Source organism: Haliotis cracherodii, unplaced genomic scaffold, assembly GCF_022045235.1.
Source record: "Haliotis cracherodii isolate W230 unplaced genomic scaffold, xgHalCrac1.p SCAF_10, whole genome shotgun sequence".
Classification (NCBI taxonomy): domain Eukaryota; kingdom Metazoa; phylum Mollusca; class Gastropoda; order Lepetellida; family Haliotidae; genus Haliotis; species Haliotis cracherodii.
Genome location: NW_027266265.1, coordinates 30,730,046 through 30,745,922, shown reverse-complemented (window position 1 = coordinate 30,745,922; position 15,877 = coordinate 30,730,046). Strand labels below are relative to the sequence as shown.

The 15,877-nt window shown below is 38.3% G+C and overlaps 1 protein-coding gene across 1 annotated transcript; it reads left to right on the top strand.

The window, feature by feature from the left end:
- Positions 1 to 1,330: 1,330 nt before the first annotated feature.
- On the top strand, positions 1,331 to 13,781 carry LOC139453711 (sodium- and chloride-dependent betaine transporter-like). The gene is made up of 13 exons (XM_071235186.1): positions 1,331 to 1,517; positions 3,622 to 3,753; positions 5,201 to 5,516; positions 5,603 to 5,735; positions 6,501 to 6,635; positions 6,995 to 7,098; positions 7,335 to 7,459; positions 7,911 to 8,023; positions 8,299 to 8,436; positions 9,849 to 9,948; positions 12,357 to 12,457; positions 12,857 to 13,024; positions 13,653 to 13,781. Exons 1-13 carry the CDS (start codon positions 1,331 to 1,333, stop codon positions 13,779 to 13,781), a joined length of 1,881 nt encoding a protein of 626 aa, XP_071091287.1.
- Positions 13,782 to 15,877: the final 2,096 nt, after the last annotated feature.

Below are 15,877 nucleotides of genomic sequence, written 5' to 3'. Positions count from 1 at the left end.
AAATAACTTCGATTCCGTACATTGTATGAACCACAATGTCGAGAACAAGGCATTTTCTATACTGATCCTGAGCGCACATCTGGTTGCGTACATACACTTAGTAATAAGGTAATATGTATTGACTGACAGTACAAAATCGCATCCTGTTTTGTGCTTGTACATTGATTATCCAATAACATTTGTTTTGTAACTGTACCATTTAACTGCTTTATCTGCTTCTTTATATCATATGACATGATCCAGTACTTGTGTATATCAAGAATGGCATACCCAGTTCATGTGATCCGATTGTTCATTATGTATCAATGGAATCTTAGACATTTATCAAAATGTAATCAATGTTATATTAATTGAAAAGGTTTGAAAAGAAGAATTATTTGAACCTACTTCAACATTTAATTGAGAGTCTACATACTCACAGCACGTTTGTCTGGTTCAGTCACGGTTATTTAAAGACCGCATTCATATAGCTGGAATATTGCCAAGTGTGGCGTTAAACAACATACACCCAAACGAACACACCACAAGGCGGAATAACTGCCACACGCTCCGAGACCAACGTCACGCTGTCGAAGTCCGATGGGGCGGGTTCTCTTCCACTGGAACTTGTTCTCGTATCGGGGAAAGTGAAAACTGAAGTTCAAGAGTCAAAGTTTAAGTAAAACCTATAAGTCTAACCGATAAACTATATAATGTTTTAATTTAATAATGACTCAAAAAGACAAGCGATAACGCAACATCTGTCTGCAGATTGTGTGATAAAATATAAATATTCAGTTACAGGTGATATCACATTCAGTCTGTGTGACAAGTTTATATTGACTATTCACATTACATATATTTATATTTAATACATGCAGCCGCATGTAGGTGAGCGTGATGTTACATTACTCTCGGAAAAATTCATCCTCATCACGTGGCGGGAAATCGTGAATAGGAGACCCTTTGCATTCGTCTTATCATTGGCACAATATACTGTCATCGAAAGCATATTTTGGTTCATTTAAGTGAACATATACTAATGCGGAAGGTCAAATGTGTCTAATGTATAGGCTTGCTAATGCTACAAATCATTATATAGGATTATCAATCGCCATCACGAAATTGTCAACACGCCAGCTTTTCGCAAATCTGACCAGAGTATGCCGCTGCCGGTATGTCCATTTGAGGTATAAAAAACTGCGTGTGAATGTTTAAGTACTATCACAATGCAATCATATGCGGTGCTATTAAAACATTCTCGTTTTCCAACTTAACAGCGCACACAGAGTACATCAGAAGCAGTTAAACAGGCAGGACACACCAAAGACGCATTCCCCGACACAGAAAAATGACAACCGAGGAGCAGACAGAAAATGACTTTCGAAGAGATGAATTTGATGTGGACTTTGAAGGAAATGTTGCCAAGAAAGCCCAATGGTCCAACAAGTTCCAGTGTGTCATTGCTCTGCTTGGATATTCTGTAGGACTTGGCAATTTGTGGAGATTTCCCTATGTATGTCAACGGAATGGAGGAGGTGAGTATTTACATTGTGCTTCAGTATCAGACAGATGTCAGCAATGGCGGTCATTAGTTTCAAATATAGCTGTATCCACAGACACGAGAACAACACAGTCATTAAACGTTATGACCTCCTTCTTAGCCTTGACATTAACTGTTCATTGTACTCCGAACATGAACTTCGCCTAATACGTTGTATGCTGTAAATTGAATACCACTGTAAATTACATGTTTAATGAATACAGACATTCTACAACAGAAGTATAACTAAATAAGGAAAAGGCATGTTCAGTTTATAAGTAAATATATATTGTACATAGAGACTTGGGTGGTCAGGCCTGCTGGCTTGGTTGATGCATGTCATCGTATTCCAATTGCGTGGATCGAAGAATTCATGATGAGACACTCATTTCTTAAAATCAGTGACACACAAGCTTGAATAATAATCTCTATGAACTATGTTTGTTTGTTTGTTCATTTGTATGTTGTTTAACCCCGCACTCAGCAATATTTCAGCTTTATGACGGCGGTCTATTAATAATCGAGTCTGGACCAGGCAATCCAGTGATAGTCATCACGAGCATCGATCCACGCAATTGGGATTACGACACATGGATGTGTAATGATTTTTTTATTACCATTACTTCTTATTCCCTTTAAGCTCCTCTTCAGAAAATGTATTGATCACGTCCGCCTTAGAAAACTACTATTTTCGAATGAACTCACCAATCTACAGTTATGGCGTCGTAATTAGAGTGACGGCAATTCGACATTACGTCGCAATAAGATTTGAATGCCTTCCATATGACGTAAACAATACACTGGTGCGCGCGAAGTGATATTTGCACGTGCAATATGTATGAACTGGATTCACTATGGTAAATGAAAGTATTAACTTTCTACAACAATAAATATATTCAATGTTCTTCAAACATGTTCATCATGTATGTTGTCCTTGTAGTTTTTCATTGACTTGAGCCAATGTATAATATATATTTCCTAAATTAATTTCTTTTATTTTCTTATTATCACGCACCATAATACATAATAGTTTAATGCAAAGTAGGAAGATATAAATAATTATTGTGTCTACTTGACGGCCTCCTTGCGTCCTATTTCAAGAGATCCACTGACCAACACCCTCGAATCTATAATGTACATAACTAAAGCTATTTGTTTGACAGGATCTGGTGGCCGACTCGTTGTCTTAGTTGATGCATTTCATCGTATCCCATTTGTGTAGATCGACGCTTATGATGAACATAACCAATTGTAACTGACCGCCATCATATAACTGGAAATACGTGCTACGTGCGGCGTTAAACTAAAAAACACAATAAAAGAAATAGAGCAGCACGCTCTGTAGCCCGTCTCAACTTTTAACTTATACCGTCTGGCAGTAGCAATAATATGATAGGTCTCAATGTATGCACTGCTTCAATTAATATGACATCGTGACAGAATCTCTGTTGTGCTTTATATTAAACCTCCTATTACATTGGGGCGGTCGGGTGGCCTAGTGGTTAAAGCGTTCGCTCGTCACGCCGAAGACCCGGGTTCGATTCCTGACATGGGTACAATGTGTGAAGCCTATTTCTGGTGTCCCCCGCCGTGATATTGCTGGAATAGTGCTAAAAGCGGCGTAAAACCATACTAACTTCACTTCCTATTACATTGTGAATACATACATACAGCAAAAGTGTATTTTGTTTGTTTGCTTCTTGTTTAACGCCGCACTCAGCAATATTCAAAGCCATATGACGGCGGTCCGTAAAACAATCGAGTCTTGACCGGACAATCCCGTGATTGACGTCATGCCCATCGATCCCAAACAAATTAGCGAGCCTGTCCATCCGATCCGGTAAGTCGCCTCTTACGGGAAAAGTGTATTGATGATATGTGCTATGTGCAGGGGGCATTTGGAGAAGTGATTGTACATAATTGTACACGAAGAAGATAAGCTCGCATTACTCATTTGGATTTATTTCGTGGCTTGTCTAAAATGAACATGCCTTTCCTCTGCATAATGATTCAAGTTGGTACTTTTTGGCAATGTCCGGCAATGGAAAAGGTTTTGGGTTATTACTGACATGTTATTTCTCCCATTGTCGTTATTACAGGTGCGTTTCTGATTCCCCACATGATCTTCACGGTTATAGTTGCTATACCTCTCTTCTTCTTGGAGGCTGCCCTTGGTCAGTTTTCCCGTAAAGGTCCTATCGGCGTGTGGGGGCTGTGTCCTCTGATGAAAGGTACGTGAGAAAACGCAACGTCTTCCAGGAAGACATACATATATGTCAATATACATAAAGCACACAATATTGCAATGATACGATTCATTGTGAAATATCCATGAAAGAATAGGGATTCAGATTGACATGTAGTCAGTTGGCTACCCCTGAAGTTTAAGTAATAATGAACACTGGCAATAGTCTTAGATATTGGCAGCATTATCATTGACACCTGGCGTCAGGTTTCACAAATACAAAACGCCAACGCCATAGAAAATCTTGTCTCAACCAGCGAAATTGCGACTATTATATGGTCGTAGTATTGGAAGTCCGCTTCTCAAAGGAGACAAATTTTCTATAAGGAATATGTAAGTCAGAAAAATAAAATTTTACTGATCATGACCTTAAATGTTTAAAGATTAGTGTCGTAAATTCATTGTTTACAGAGTGCTGGCCCTTGATCTGTATTTTTCATCTTAATGCATATTGTGTGAAGTAGGGACAAGTTTTCCCAGGAACTACTGAAGTTGCATAAATGAATGTTTGCATGTTTATCTAAGAGATACTTGTCGAGACTGAGTTCGAAAATTGGTCCCGTCAATTATTGTTTTACAGAGTTATGGCTCTTGCTCCGTGGTTTGCAACTTAACGCATTCTGCCTGAAATGGGGAAACTACTTATCTTACATGAATGAAACTTTGCAAGTTTACATGTATTTAAGAGATACTTGTTCGTTTTTCTCCTGAGAGAGTTATGGCCCTTGCTCCGTGCTTTTCTTCTAAGTGCATAGTGTATGCAATGGGGACAAGTTTTCAGAGAAACTACAGTAACTGATGTTACTCTGATGAAACTTTGCATACTTATCTAAGAGATACTTGTCAAGACTGAGTTCGAATTATTTGTATACAAAGTTCTGGCCCTTGATCGATGTTATTTTACTTAGTGTGCAATGGGGACAAATTTTCCAAGATATTTTAGCATTTAACTAAACTTTCTTTTCAAAGTTTAAGTTAATGAGATAGCATATTTCTACATTGATAAACACAATCTGTTAATCTCTTGATTATTGGACCGACCATTTGTATTCGGGAGAAGAAACATTCTTGAAATAAATAATTATGCTTCAGACTGTTGAAAAAGAAATCCTGCCCCAAACTTGATGCGCGGTAGAGGAATCAATGTAATTTACCTTCCATTTAATTGACAACCCTTGTCGGAGATATAGTTCACTTGTTCAAGGATTGATAACAGGAATTAATTGGCATTTTGTGAGGCGAGCATCAATATTGAAAGGAACGTTTTACCCAACGTATAGATTATGATGTAGTTACGTCATTTTCCTCCCGACCACATCCCCGTGTGGATATAGGGTCTGTCAAGGGCGTGGAAGGTCTGTGTTTCAATTATAAGTAGAATAAGCTGGTACGTGGCGTTAAACCCCATTCACCTCACTTCGTTTTTCTTCCAGGTATTGGTTTTGGCATCCTGATTATCAGTTTCATCATTGTGCCGTACTACAGTATGATGTTTGCCTGGGCCCTCTACTACATATACAGCTCCTTCTCCACCGTCCTGCCCTGGACAACATGTGACAACTCATGGAACACACAACGATGTGTGGCTGTTGGTGATTCAACACGTATCATCAATAATTCAACAGTTATAGATGAATCAAGATTCAACAAAACAAAATATTTTGTACAAATGAACGCTTCTAGTGAGACCAACGTTTCCACTGAATTAGCCAGCGTATTGGGTCATACGGCAACAGAGGAATTCTGGCAGTAAGTTAACATATATTACTTTATTTCTTATGATATAATATTCCAATACCGTTTCTCATCTGGCTGAGCTTGATTATTTGTTTCAGGTACAAAGTGCTGGGCATTTCTTCAGGGATAGATGACCTCGGCACTGTCCAGCTCCATCTCTTCATATGCTGGGGTCTCACATGCCTGCTCCTTTTTCTTAGTATCGTAAAAGGAATCAAGTCTCTTGGCAAAGTAATGTTCATTCGTTACAATATTAACATTTTAGCAATATCAGCCCATAAAATAAATAATTTAGAAATTCAAATTCATGTGGCGTTTAAATGGAATCTCTACTATATAAACTATAGTTGCTGCTTTATATCCACTATTTCTCTGGATTTAATATAAAATTCAGTATGTCCAATTGCAGCGCCATCTGGCGTTCTTTATTGTCAACGCCCTTTCGTGCTCACTGACGTTCTTTATGGTCAACGTCCTTTCGTGCTTACTGACGTTGTTCTTTCTTTTCTTATGACGTCTTTTCGTAACATTTGACTATTAATATTGCGTACTTTTGACATTTATTTCAACTTTTTATGTTTAACCCTCGTCTGTTTGTTTTGTATTTTGACCTTTAGTTGTAACATTTAGTTCTTTCTTCGTAAAATATGATCTTAATTGCGTACTTTTGTCCTTTTTTTCGACTTTGTATTTTTTGACCCATAGACTACACCATAACATGACGGAGGACACGGTTGGCCCGTCTATGTCGCCGTAAGTCGTGTGCTAGAAACCTACGATCGTGGGTTGGAATCCCAGATTGGCCTTGATTATCTATTTAGGTCGGCACCATACCAGTGATCGTTTGTTTCACCGAAGTGATAAACGTCAAAGACCTGCATCATGCCGTGACTTCCTCCTAAAGTGGAGGTGATGTGAGTAGAATATATACTGTTTAAAGCAATGGTAAACCAAAGTCATTAAGTGAACTTAATATGAATGCGTATGTTACCACAGGTAGTGTATGTGACGGCGTTGATGCCATACATACTGTTGACGGTACTGCTGGTCAGGGCGTGCATGATGCCGGGTTCTATGAACGGGATTATGTACTATGTCAATCCTGATTTTAGCCGTCTTCAACACTCACAGGTCAATATTACGTTTTTTAAAATATATTAAAATATCGTTTGAGCTCATGTGAATTTCTTGTTAAGACCATAGAAACAACTTATTGTCTAAACAGGCCAACAAGTAATTTGAATCGTCATGAACAATAAACGTTTTAAAAGCAGATATATGTCTGGAACCTCGCTTCTCATTTTCTTTATTTTATTAATCTTCATTCAAAAAGTATTTTCTTCCCGACAGTTATATTGAAACACAATAATATCGTGCTATTTGTCAGTCATTATTTGAAAATATATGACACCAGTACAACAATGTTAATATCAACAAAACAATCACATACTGATATTATCAAAAAAATTATCTAGTTATATTTTTCTCAGGTGTGGCTAGAAGCAATTCTTCAGGTGTTCTTCTCAGTGGGTCCTGCTTGGGGAACTATTACTGCCATGTCAAGCCACAACACTCCCCACAACAACGTAGCAAGGTAGCCCAATCGCTGTTCATTTGGCAATTGTGAAAGCCTTACGTTTCTCTGACCAAGGTTCAAAATATTGTATGCTTAACAGACAGGCGAACATTACGCATCAAATCCAAATTAAATTTGAATTAAATTAAATATTTTTCTTCCCAACCTTTAACCAAATATATGTTCGGGTGTAATTTTATCCCTTCCAGTCTGACAGATGATTGTATCTACACTTGGATTTTTCTCGTTTGCAGAGATGCAATCCTAGTCACTCTTTTAGGCGAGTTGACAAGTGTTTTTGCTGGGTTTGTGGTGTTTGCAACGGTGGGTTTCTTGGCTCATGATCTCGGACAACCTGTAACTGAGGTCATTACTTCAGGCAAGTCATCTTAATCAATAGTACAATGTCATGATCACTGGTTTGGTTGGTTGGTTTGTTGTTTAACGCCGCACTCAGCAATATGTCAGCTATATGACGGCGGTCTGTAAATATTCGAGTCTGGACCAGACAATCCACATGCCATTCAAACGATGAAATACATGTTCACGCACGTTTAAATATTCAAATATGAACATATCCCGAAAGTACAATATGACTCATAAGTTGTACTTTCTTGCAAATCTTGACTATCCATTTTTCTATGGTTAGTAAAAAATGTTTCATGGTCTCATATCACTGTCTAAACATTAATGGGGTAAACATAATTTATGCGACAATAAACATATATGCGTTGCCGTTTAAGTGTTTATTCATTATGACAATTTATATGTATCTGCATTACTGTTCCTCTTACAAAAGGATTAATGAATGTGTATTTGCACTTTCACAGGTCCGGGCATTGGGTTTATTGTGTATCCAGAGGCAGTGTCCCTACTCCCGTTCTCCCAGCTGTGGTCCGTGCTGTTCTTCTTGGTAGTTCTGATGATGGGGGTCGATTCAATGGTGATTTCAAATTCATATGCATCTTTTTAATGTGATACCTACATGTACCTGCACGGGTATGGTGCTTACAAACCTATTAAACAATAAAAGCGAATCCAGAAAACAGGTGATTAATGGAATACGAATACACACCGATACGTTGTGTTCCTCTAAATATAGAAGTTGACATCACATATGTGTAAGCAGCACTTCTAAATGCCATTCAGAGACACGATAATAACTACACTGTTGAATAAACATATGATGAACAACTCAGTAAAGTTCTGTTTGAACAGTTCGGCAACATAGAAGCAGCTCTTGGGTGTATAGAAGATATTCTGCCAAGGCGTTTTCACACCAAACACCTCCAGACCATTATGGCTGCTGTTTTGATGAGCGTTGTTTTCCTTCTTGGTCTCATTTTCACAACTAGTGTGAGTATTGTGTTGTTTTGTTACACAAGCGGTTCGTTTGTTGTTTTACACGACACTCAACAATAGTTCATTGATATGAAGGCGGCCTGGACACTCAATGAGTTGTGTCACAAAGCCTGACCACCCAATCCTAATTTAAGCAGTTACTTAGGAATAGTAAATGGGAATTTCCTTTGAATTTGTGTATATTGTCACTGGCTATTTCAACAGCACACCGGTTACGTTTTTGCATTTCTGTGTCAATATCTACACCATTAATGAGAGTGATCTCATGTTTGCTTGTTTCTTGTTGAAAGCGGAGTGGAAATGTGGAAATAATTGAGTCGAACTGACAACTCTATCTGGTCACCCATTATGATAAGCATAGGTAGCGCGGAGACGTTTTCTAACGCGGAATCCCAACAGAGTCCATACAATGCAAGTACATGATAAGAACTGTACATGTTGTAGCCGAATTTAAGCGGAGGGATATTTAAGGAACTAAATACCATATTCCTGTACAATAGCATAAACAACCTCAACATATCCAATTTGTATGCTTCTACATTGGGTTGGTTGGTTGGTTGTTTAACTCGGCACTCAAAAGTATTCCAGCTATATGACGGCGGTCTGTAAATAACTGAGTCTGGACCAGACAATCTGGTGATTGACACCATGAGCATTGATCCACGCAATTGGGATACGATGCCATGCATCAACCAAGTCAGGGAGCCTGACCACCCGATCCAGTTGGTCGCCTCTTACGACAAGCATAGTCGCCTAGTACTGCAAGCATGGGTTGCTGAAAACCTATTTTACCCCGGATCTTCACGGGTCCTTCTACATTGGGAATCAAGGGCAATTCATATCTTTGAAGTCTCATCAACAGTACAATGTAATTCAGTATTTGCATTTATATTGACAGTTTACAAATACAGTTTAAACTATATACGATTTCACAAGAAAGGAAGTACGGTTTCAGTAGTGACAACACGGGATTGTTTAAGTCGGCCACTAATTTTTGCTAAATTAAAAATGATATCAAGAGTTGTTCCCCTTAGATTAACATACACAGTCGAGACAAAGTGGCAGCCATTTCAAGTGTACGTTGACCGCTCAGATCAATTAGGTCGACTTGCAATGTCGTTCAATATTACATTACCTCCACGGCTTCATTAGGAACTATGGCACTGTAAACATTGATAAATATATCGATTTTTTCGCATTGATGTCGTGACATTTTCTCTGCATGGTAGAAGCTTTGTGACAAATTGGTGACGCTACTTGACGTCATCGACGTTCATCAAAGGCGAGACTACTGTCCATCATCGATTACGCACGCTATTATATATCCATTCCATTATGACAAATGCCCTGAAGACATTCGCCACCAATCTTTTTGCCATAAGCATGTGCATTCATTTTTGTTTCAGGCTGGAATGTACATGTACCAGCTGTTAGATTGGTATGTGGCTGCCGTTGCTTTATTTGTAATCGGTACTCTGGAATGCATTATTGTCGGTTGGTGCTACGGTAAGTTGAAATACAAATGTAAAATAATTGGATAATTAGGCTACACCGTACTGTAGCTGTTGTGGTAAATGTTCACCTTCATACACCTCACAAAGAGACTGTATTTCCCAAGTAATGCATGTTAGGAAAGAGGTCCTTATGGCCAATGTTTGAAATGTACGTATTATTTGGCCACCAAATGTGCACATGCGCGTATCATACAGGTGGCGAAACAAAATGACATATACTACAGCGCTTTGTAAATTATACTAAGTATGGTCACTGTTTTCATGTATTTCCTCTTGGTAATTAGCATGGCCACATTGTAAGAACGTTCGGTTGTAACCGTGCTACCATTACCAGGTTGATGATCTTTGATGGAACAGGGCAGATTGACAGGCCTGTACATGGAAGACCACTTGCGTGTAACCTCTTGCGCGTTATCCATCTTTTAAACTGCTTCCTCCTCACGAGGACATCTGCATCGACGTCACTTGGAAATCGTGTCAGTCGACAGACAATGCCCAGACGATTGGGGAACATGGTATCCGAGGACGTCCAACCTACCGCGGAGTGACGTCAACGCACAAACGCCGACGTGAAAGATTGATATGAGCCAAGAGGGTACACCGTTGGCAAGTGTATACAAACATCAAAGGGAACGCATATAGCGCTGAACTGTGTCCATGAAGTTCAAGCGAATGAAGGAGGTAGTGTTATGGTCTTTGGGGGAATCTGTGGGAAATTGAAAACAAGAATGATTTTCATCCGAGGCAACCTTGTTCTGCTGCTATGACTTCAACAACTGCCACACGATATACAACAACATACACATTCATGTTTTGCCATGAACCCTATCGAATCTTTGTTGGATTATCTGGACAGACAATTAAGAAGGCGACCAGTAAACGATCATAACATGGAGCGATCGCGTCTTTATGCATGGCAACGGATTCCCGTGAACGTTATCTGAAGCTTGACGCCATCGATGCGGCGACGCGTTGTGGCATGCACTGTTTAATGACTTTGCAGAGACTTTACAAACTCTTGTGGCATAAGTGTTTTGGACATAGATATTGTGGATCATCACATTTTCCGTATGTCTTTAAGTCACTGTTGCTTCTTCGCGACACCCCAAATCACCACTCATTAATATATATTGAACTATAGAATTCAAGAATTCCAGTACACTAGATTTGAATGTGATAGGACGCATTGTACAGTTAATGTAAATCTGAAGGGTAATGTGTGGAAAGAATATTGATAGCAGGAGCATGTGCTTTTCCGCATGTTGTCACCCCAAAATATACACTCTTGGAACGGTAGTATATATAATAAAATCGTTTCCATGCAGAACGAGGAAAACAAAGACAAAAACTATTGTCACATCATATGTGTTCAATACATCGTTACACTGAAATGTCTTGAAATTCTAGTTGCTATAGCCACCTTCACTGCTGCTAGTACTACCCAACCTTTCACTATAAGAATATATGGAAAACCCAACAAAACTATCAATACTCAATGTAAATGACAACATTTGAGTAAATTTTGCGAAAACATTAGCTAGTGCCCTGGTCTCTCACTCTCTCATTAACATTTATCTAAACATTAAATGTCAACACCAGAGAATAACCTGTCTTGATATATGAATGGATCACTTAAAACCGGTAATGACACCATGTGTTGGCAAAAAGGGTTCGTTTGTTCTGCCAGACAATCAATGATGGATCAGAAATCACACGATAGCGCATTTACTGATTTTGTTAAGACAAAATACAAATGTAATGATTATTACATTTTTATTACATTTGAAAAGAAGATTGATTACGTCTGTTTTCTTTACAAGTGCAGAGATTTTGCTGGTCATAGGTAAAGATACAACAACAACAAAAACGTAAAAGAAATGTGTTCGTTTTTCAACACAATGGTAACCGAGTGAATCGACGTGGTTTCATTGGTGACCTAATGTGAACCCAGTCTTTTTAGTACCGGTAATACAAGCATATAAAAACTAGTTTATGAACACAGTTGATATCCGGAATGATACATACCATTCTAAGGCATGTAAACATTTGAAAATGTACAAATCTTTCCTCATCTAAGGGAATGTTCATATTTCAAACCCTTGAAAATTTAGCCAAAAGTTAGTTCATATCGGGACATATACCCAAATCTGGTCATAACAAGCATTTCCTACCATATCAGTGTTTGTTTGATATGCGTTTGGTCCCGTGAGTCGGTAAATAATCTTAACCAATCAGCAAACCAGCACTGAACAATATATACAACCACATAAACACAGAAAGAACATTGCTTTACTTTGTGAAAAAGGCACATCTTAAATATTTCTTTCTCGATTTAGAATCATTCACGAATATTTGCTGAATCAAATAAAGCGTTTTATTTCTTGTGAATCTGTTTACTAGGTATGAAGCGTTTTGCTGTTGATGTGGAGGCTATGATTGGAAAACAGCTGCCAATTGTCTTTAAACTGCTGTGCTTCATCTTTGTTCCTGTTATTCTAACGGTTGAGTATGATTACTACACCAATCCCAATACAATCTCCAATGCATGTTGATGCTGGTGCTTCGGGAACAAATAAAGTGATGTTTCATTTTAATGGAAGTATTTAGAGACACTTGTTAACTAAAGACACATATTCTTGCTACCAGACATGTGATGTTATTTTAAAAAATATCCTTTAAAGTATAAGCTAAGCATGTAACTAGTAAGTACACATATAACTTTAAAGCATATTAAATGACATTCTTCAACGAGTGTTGGCGAAAAAAGTCAATATCATCATGACCATTCGCATTTTAACATTCAAATCTAGACAGTTTGAATTTAGAATACATATGACGCCTGGATGTCTTATAAAACATATATATATATATATATATATATATATATGTTCTTTTTGTAGGTGGCCATGTTTCTAACACTCGCTTCTTACGAACCACCATCTTACGGGAGTTATGAATACACGCCCGTCGCTGTTACGATTGGTTGGTGTGTCGCCCTTGCACCAGTTGTACCTATTCCAATAACGATGGTAATACAGATCCTGAAAGAAAGGGGGTCCTTTGCTCAGGTTTGTACTTTGTATATTTCCCTACTTCATTACACTTACGAATAAACTTATTTGAATCCAGTCATTTATTGCATTCTGAAACATGGCAAGGCAAAATGCCTTTTCGAGCATCAACGTTGACATTGTGTTTCATATGTTATAAAAAACTGTGTCAAACGAAAAACAACAAGCTTGTTTTGTTCCTTGCTCATAACTGCACTCATTCAAACTATATGCCTGTAAATGGTCGACTAAGACAAACCAATGATTTATATTATGAGCAACGATCAACACCGATACTGACAGCACGGGCCATGAAGTCGTCTCTTGCGACCTAGGTTGTTTGGTGTTCATTTTTACCAGGAAAGTGACGGAACGGATGGCAAATAAATGTCTTTAAATTCTAGTTTCTCAAATCAACAACGTGTACGACTTTAAGTCAGTTATAATCACTGTCAGCTGTATAATCACAATCGACCGGTTGATATAGAACGATCCCTTGTTTGTTGAAGTGAGGCCGCTTCACGTCAATGCTGTCATAACATTATATGCACTTTGCAGTTAATAGTTATTGATCTGGCAATTTGATATACAAGGGGCAAACGACAATTTTGAAGTGCATTTTCATTGCGGTGTATTTGCATTTCAGCGTGTGAAAAAAGCCACAACGCCAAACAGGAAGTGGGAAGAATTCAGGCTACGCTATGGAGTGGAGACGACATCAAGATACACTATTAAAGAAAACATCCTGTTTCTTTTCAACCGACGATCGACATAGAAGTACTGACTTACATTTGATTCTAAAGTGTTTCTCGATCATTTTTGTGACGGTGCAGCAATTGACTTCGACCGTTCACCTTTTAATTGTTTTGAAGATCCATATAGTGTTCTTGATAGTATTGTTTCAGATGAAAAACAAAATTATTGGCAACAACTTATAGCTGCTGGAATTTATGTCGGAATTTTTTTGCGGTTCATATTTGTTCATATTGTTTTTGCTAAGACGTTTATTGCATACAGTGGAACCTGCAACTTACCATTGATAATTCTTATGTATATGTTTGGGAAATTTCACAAATTATACCTTTTTCATAAACTATACCTTTCAAAAGCTGTTGTTTATATACTAAGGTCCATGTCATCACCAGGACACCTGGCAAGACACGCTAAACATTTAACACTGTTGCCAGCCATGAATATATTTAAGAAACGCAAGCAAATGTCTCCCTCAACAGGGCTGAAATAATGCCGATGTGACGTTAAATTTTAACTCACTCACTCAACAGGGTCATGCAAGTCTGATTCCCAATACTTCTCAAAGTGTTTCAAACAGTAGGAGTAGGAACACGAGATGATCCTCAAAGATGTGGGCTTATTATAGAAATTTGAAATGTATAACTTTCGGATATCCGAAGATCCATGTTGTTTATTATGAGTCAGGTATATCCATGTTACGCTCGATGGCTTAGGTATGTCTGGATGCCATTTTTTGCGTGAAAGTATAGTCCTCTTTTAAGGGAGTGAGAATGGTTTTACGCCGCTTTCAGCAATATTCCAACAATATCACGGCGGGGGCACCAGAAATGGGCTTCACACACTGTACCCATGTCTGGAACCGAACCCGGGTCTTCGGCGTGTCATGTGAACGTTTTTTTACCACTAGACTACCTGACCGCCTCCCTCTTTTAAGATGCAGATCCGTTTGTAAATGGTTACTCCAACAGTTGAATTCTACTATTCAGACTTGCATGACTGAGATAACGTATATACTTGTATTTCTGTATTTTTTAGTTCACTTGACTGAAATATTCTCACAGTATGTCATACTGAAAATGCACATTTTCCCTATTACCATTTCTGCAAGTATAAATGTGAAATTTGTGCACCTGGCAGCAACACAGATGATGTTATGAACATCATTGAGAAGCTTCATCATAGTGATGAACTCAATTCATGCCATCCAACGCATGCAACTCTTGTACAGCATGTCAAAAGGGCAGCTCACCAGGCAGGTCATATAAGGGATCAGTCACTTCATCCACAACCTGTACCCCCATCTCCAACTGGTTGGGGCTGGATACAGGAGGAAAGTTGTCAGTGTGTTCCCCGCTGGACGACACTATACCACGCATTAAAATCGTGTCATATGTTGGTCTCTTGTGACTGCAGAATGGGTTGTAAATACCGATTCAAGTGCAAATAGTCCTGACTTAAATACACAGGACTTTGTTGATGCGAGGGCCAGTTTTCATAAAAATGACCCTGACATTTAACCAGTATGTAGATCAGTATTTACTTAAAAAAAAACTGTTTTATTTTCATCACATTGAACCAGTATGTTGATCAGCATGTTTGATAGTTACAAAGCTAAAACAGTAACCAGGAAAGGCAAAACAATATTTTATCTACTGCGCATGCGCAAAATGAAATTAGTTTGAGTGCCTCCATGTCTGAAAATGTTCCCCAGGCATCAGTCTATAAATGTGCAAAGTTCCTAGCTTTTATCATTAAATTCACATTTTCTCTGTTTGTCCGCTCCACTTATATACATTATTAATGTGGCATGTCAGTATTTAACACATGTATTTTTTGTGTTTTGGGATATTTCAGGCTTTGTCCTACGGTACCGCTGTGACTGCTAACAGTCACATGTACATGTGATAATCATGGCAACTATATAAATATTGCCTATATGCCCAGGTATGAGGTTTCGTGTAGAGTGGGTCTCTTGTTCAGAAAAAAATATTTCTATTATTTTTCCCATCCTTTTTGTACAACTGCACTACAATAATTATCGGACAAATAAGGGTGAAGTGTCATCTGCACTGTAACATATCTCTACACTGCGATATAAATTCGCGGAATAAGTTGTAT

Bases quoted from the DNA above. Each gene is read 5' to 3' on its own strand.
- LOC139453711 (XM_071235186.1), top strand. From the start codon at position 1,331: ATGACAACCGAGGAGCAGACAGAAAATGACTTTCGAAGAGATGAATTT. The intron at 7,099-7,334 runs GTAGCCCAATCG...TCTCGTTTGCAG, and splicing joins CCCCACAACAACGTAGCAAG to AGATGCAATCCTAGTCACTC. The intron at 9,949-12,356 runs GTAAGTTGAAAT...TCTGTTTACTAG, and splicing joins TATTGTCGGTTGGTGCTACG to GTATGAAGCGTTTTGCTGTT.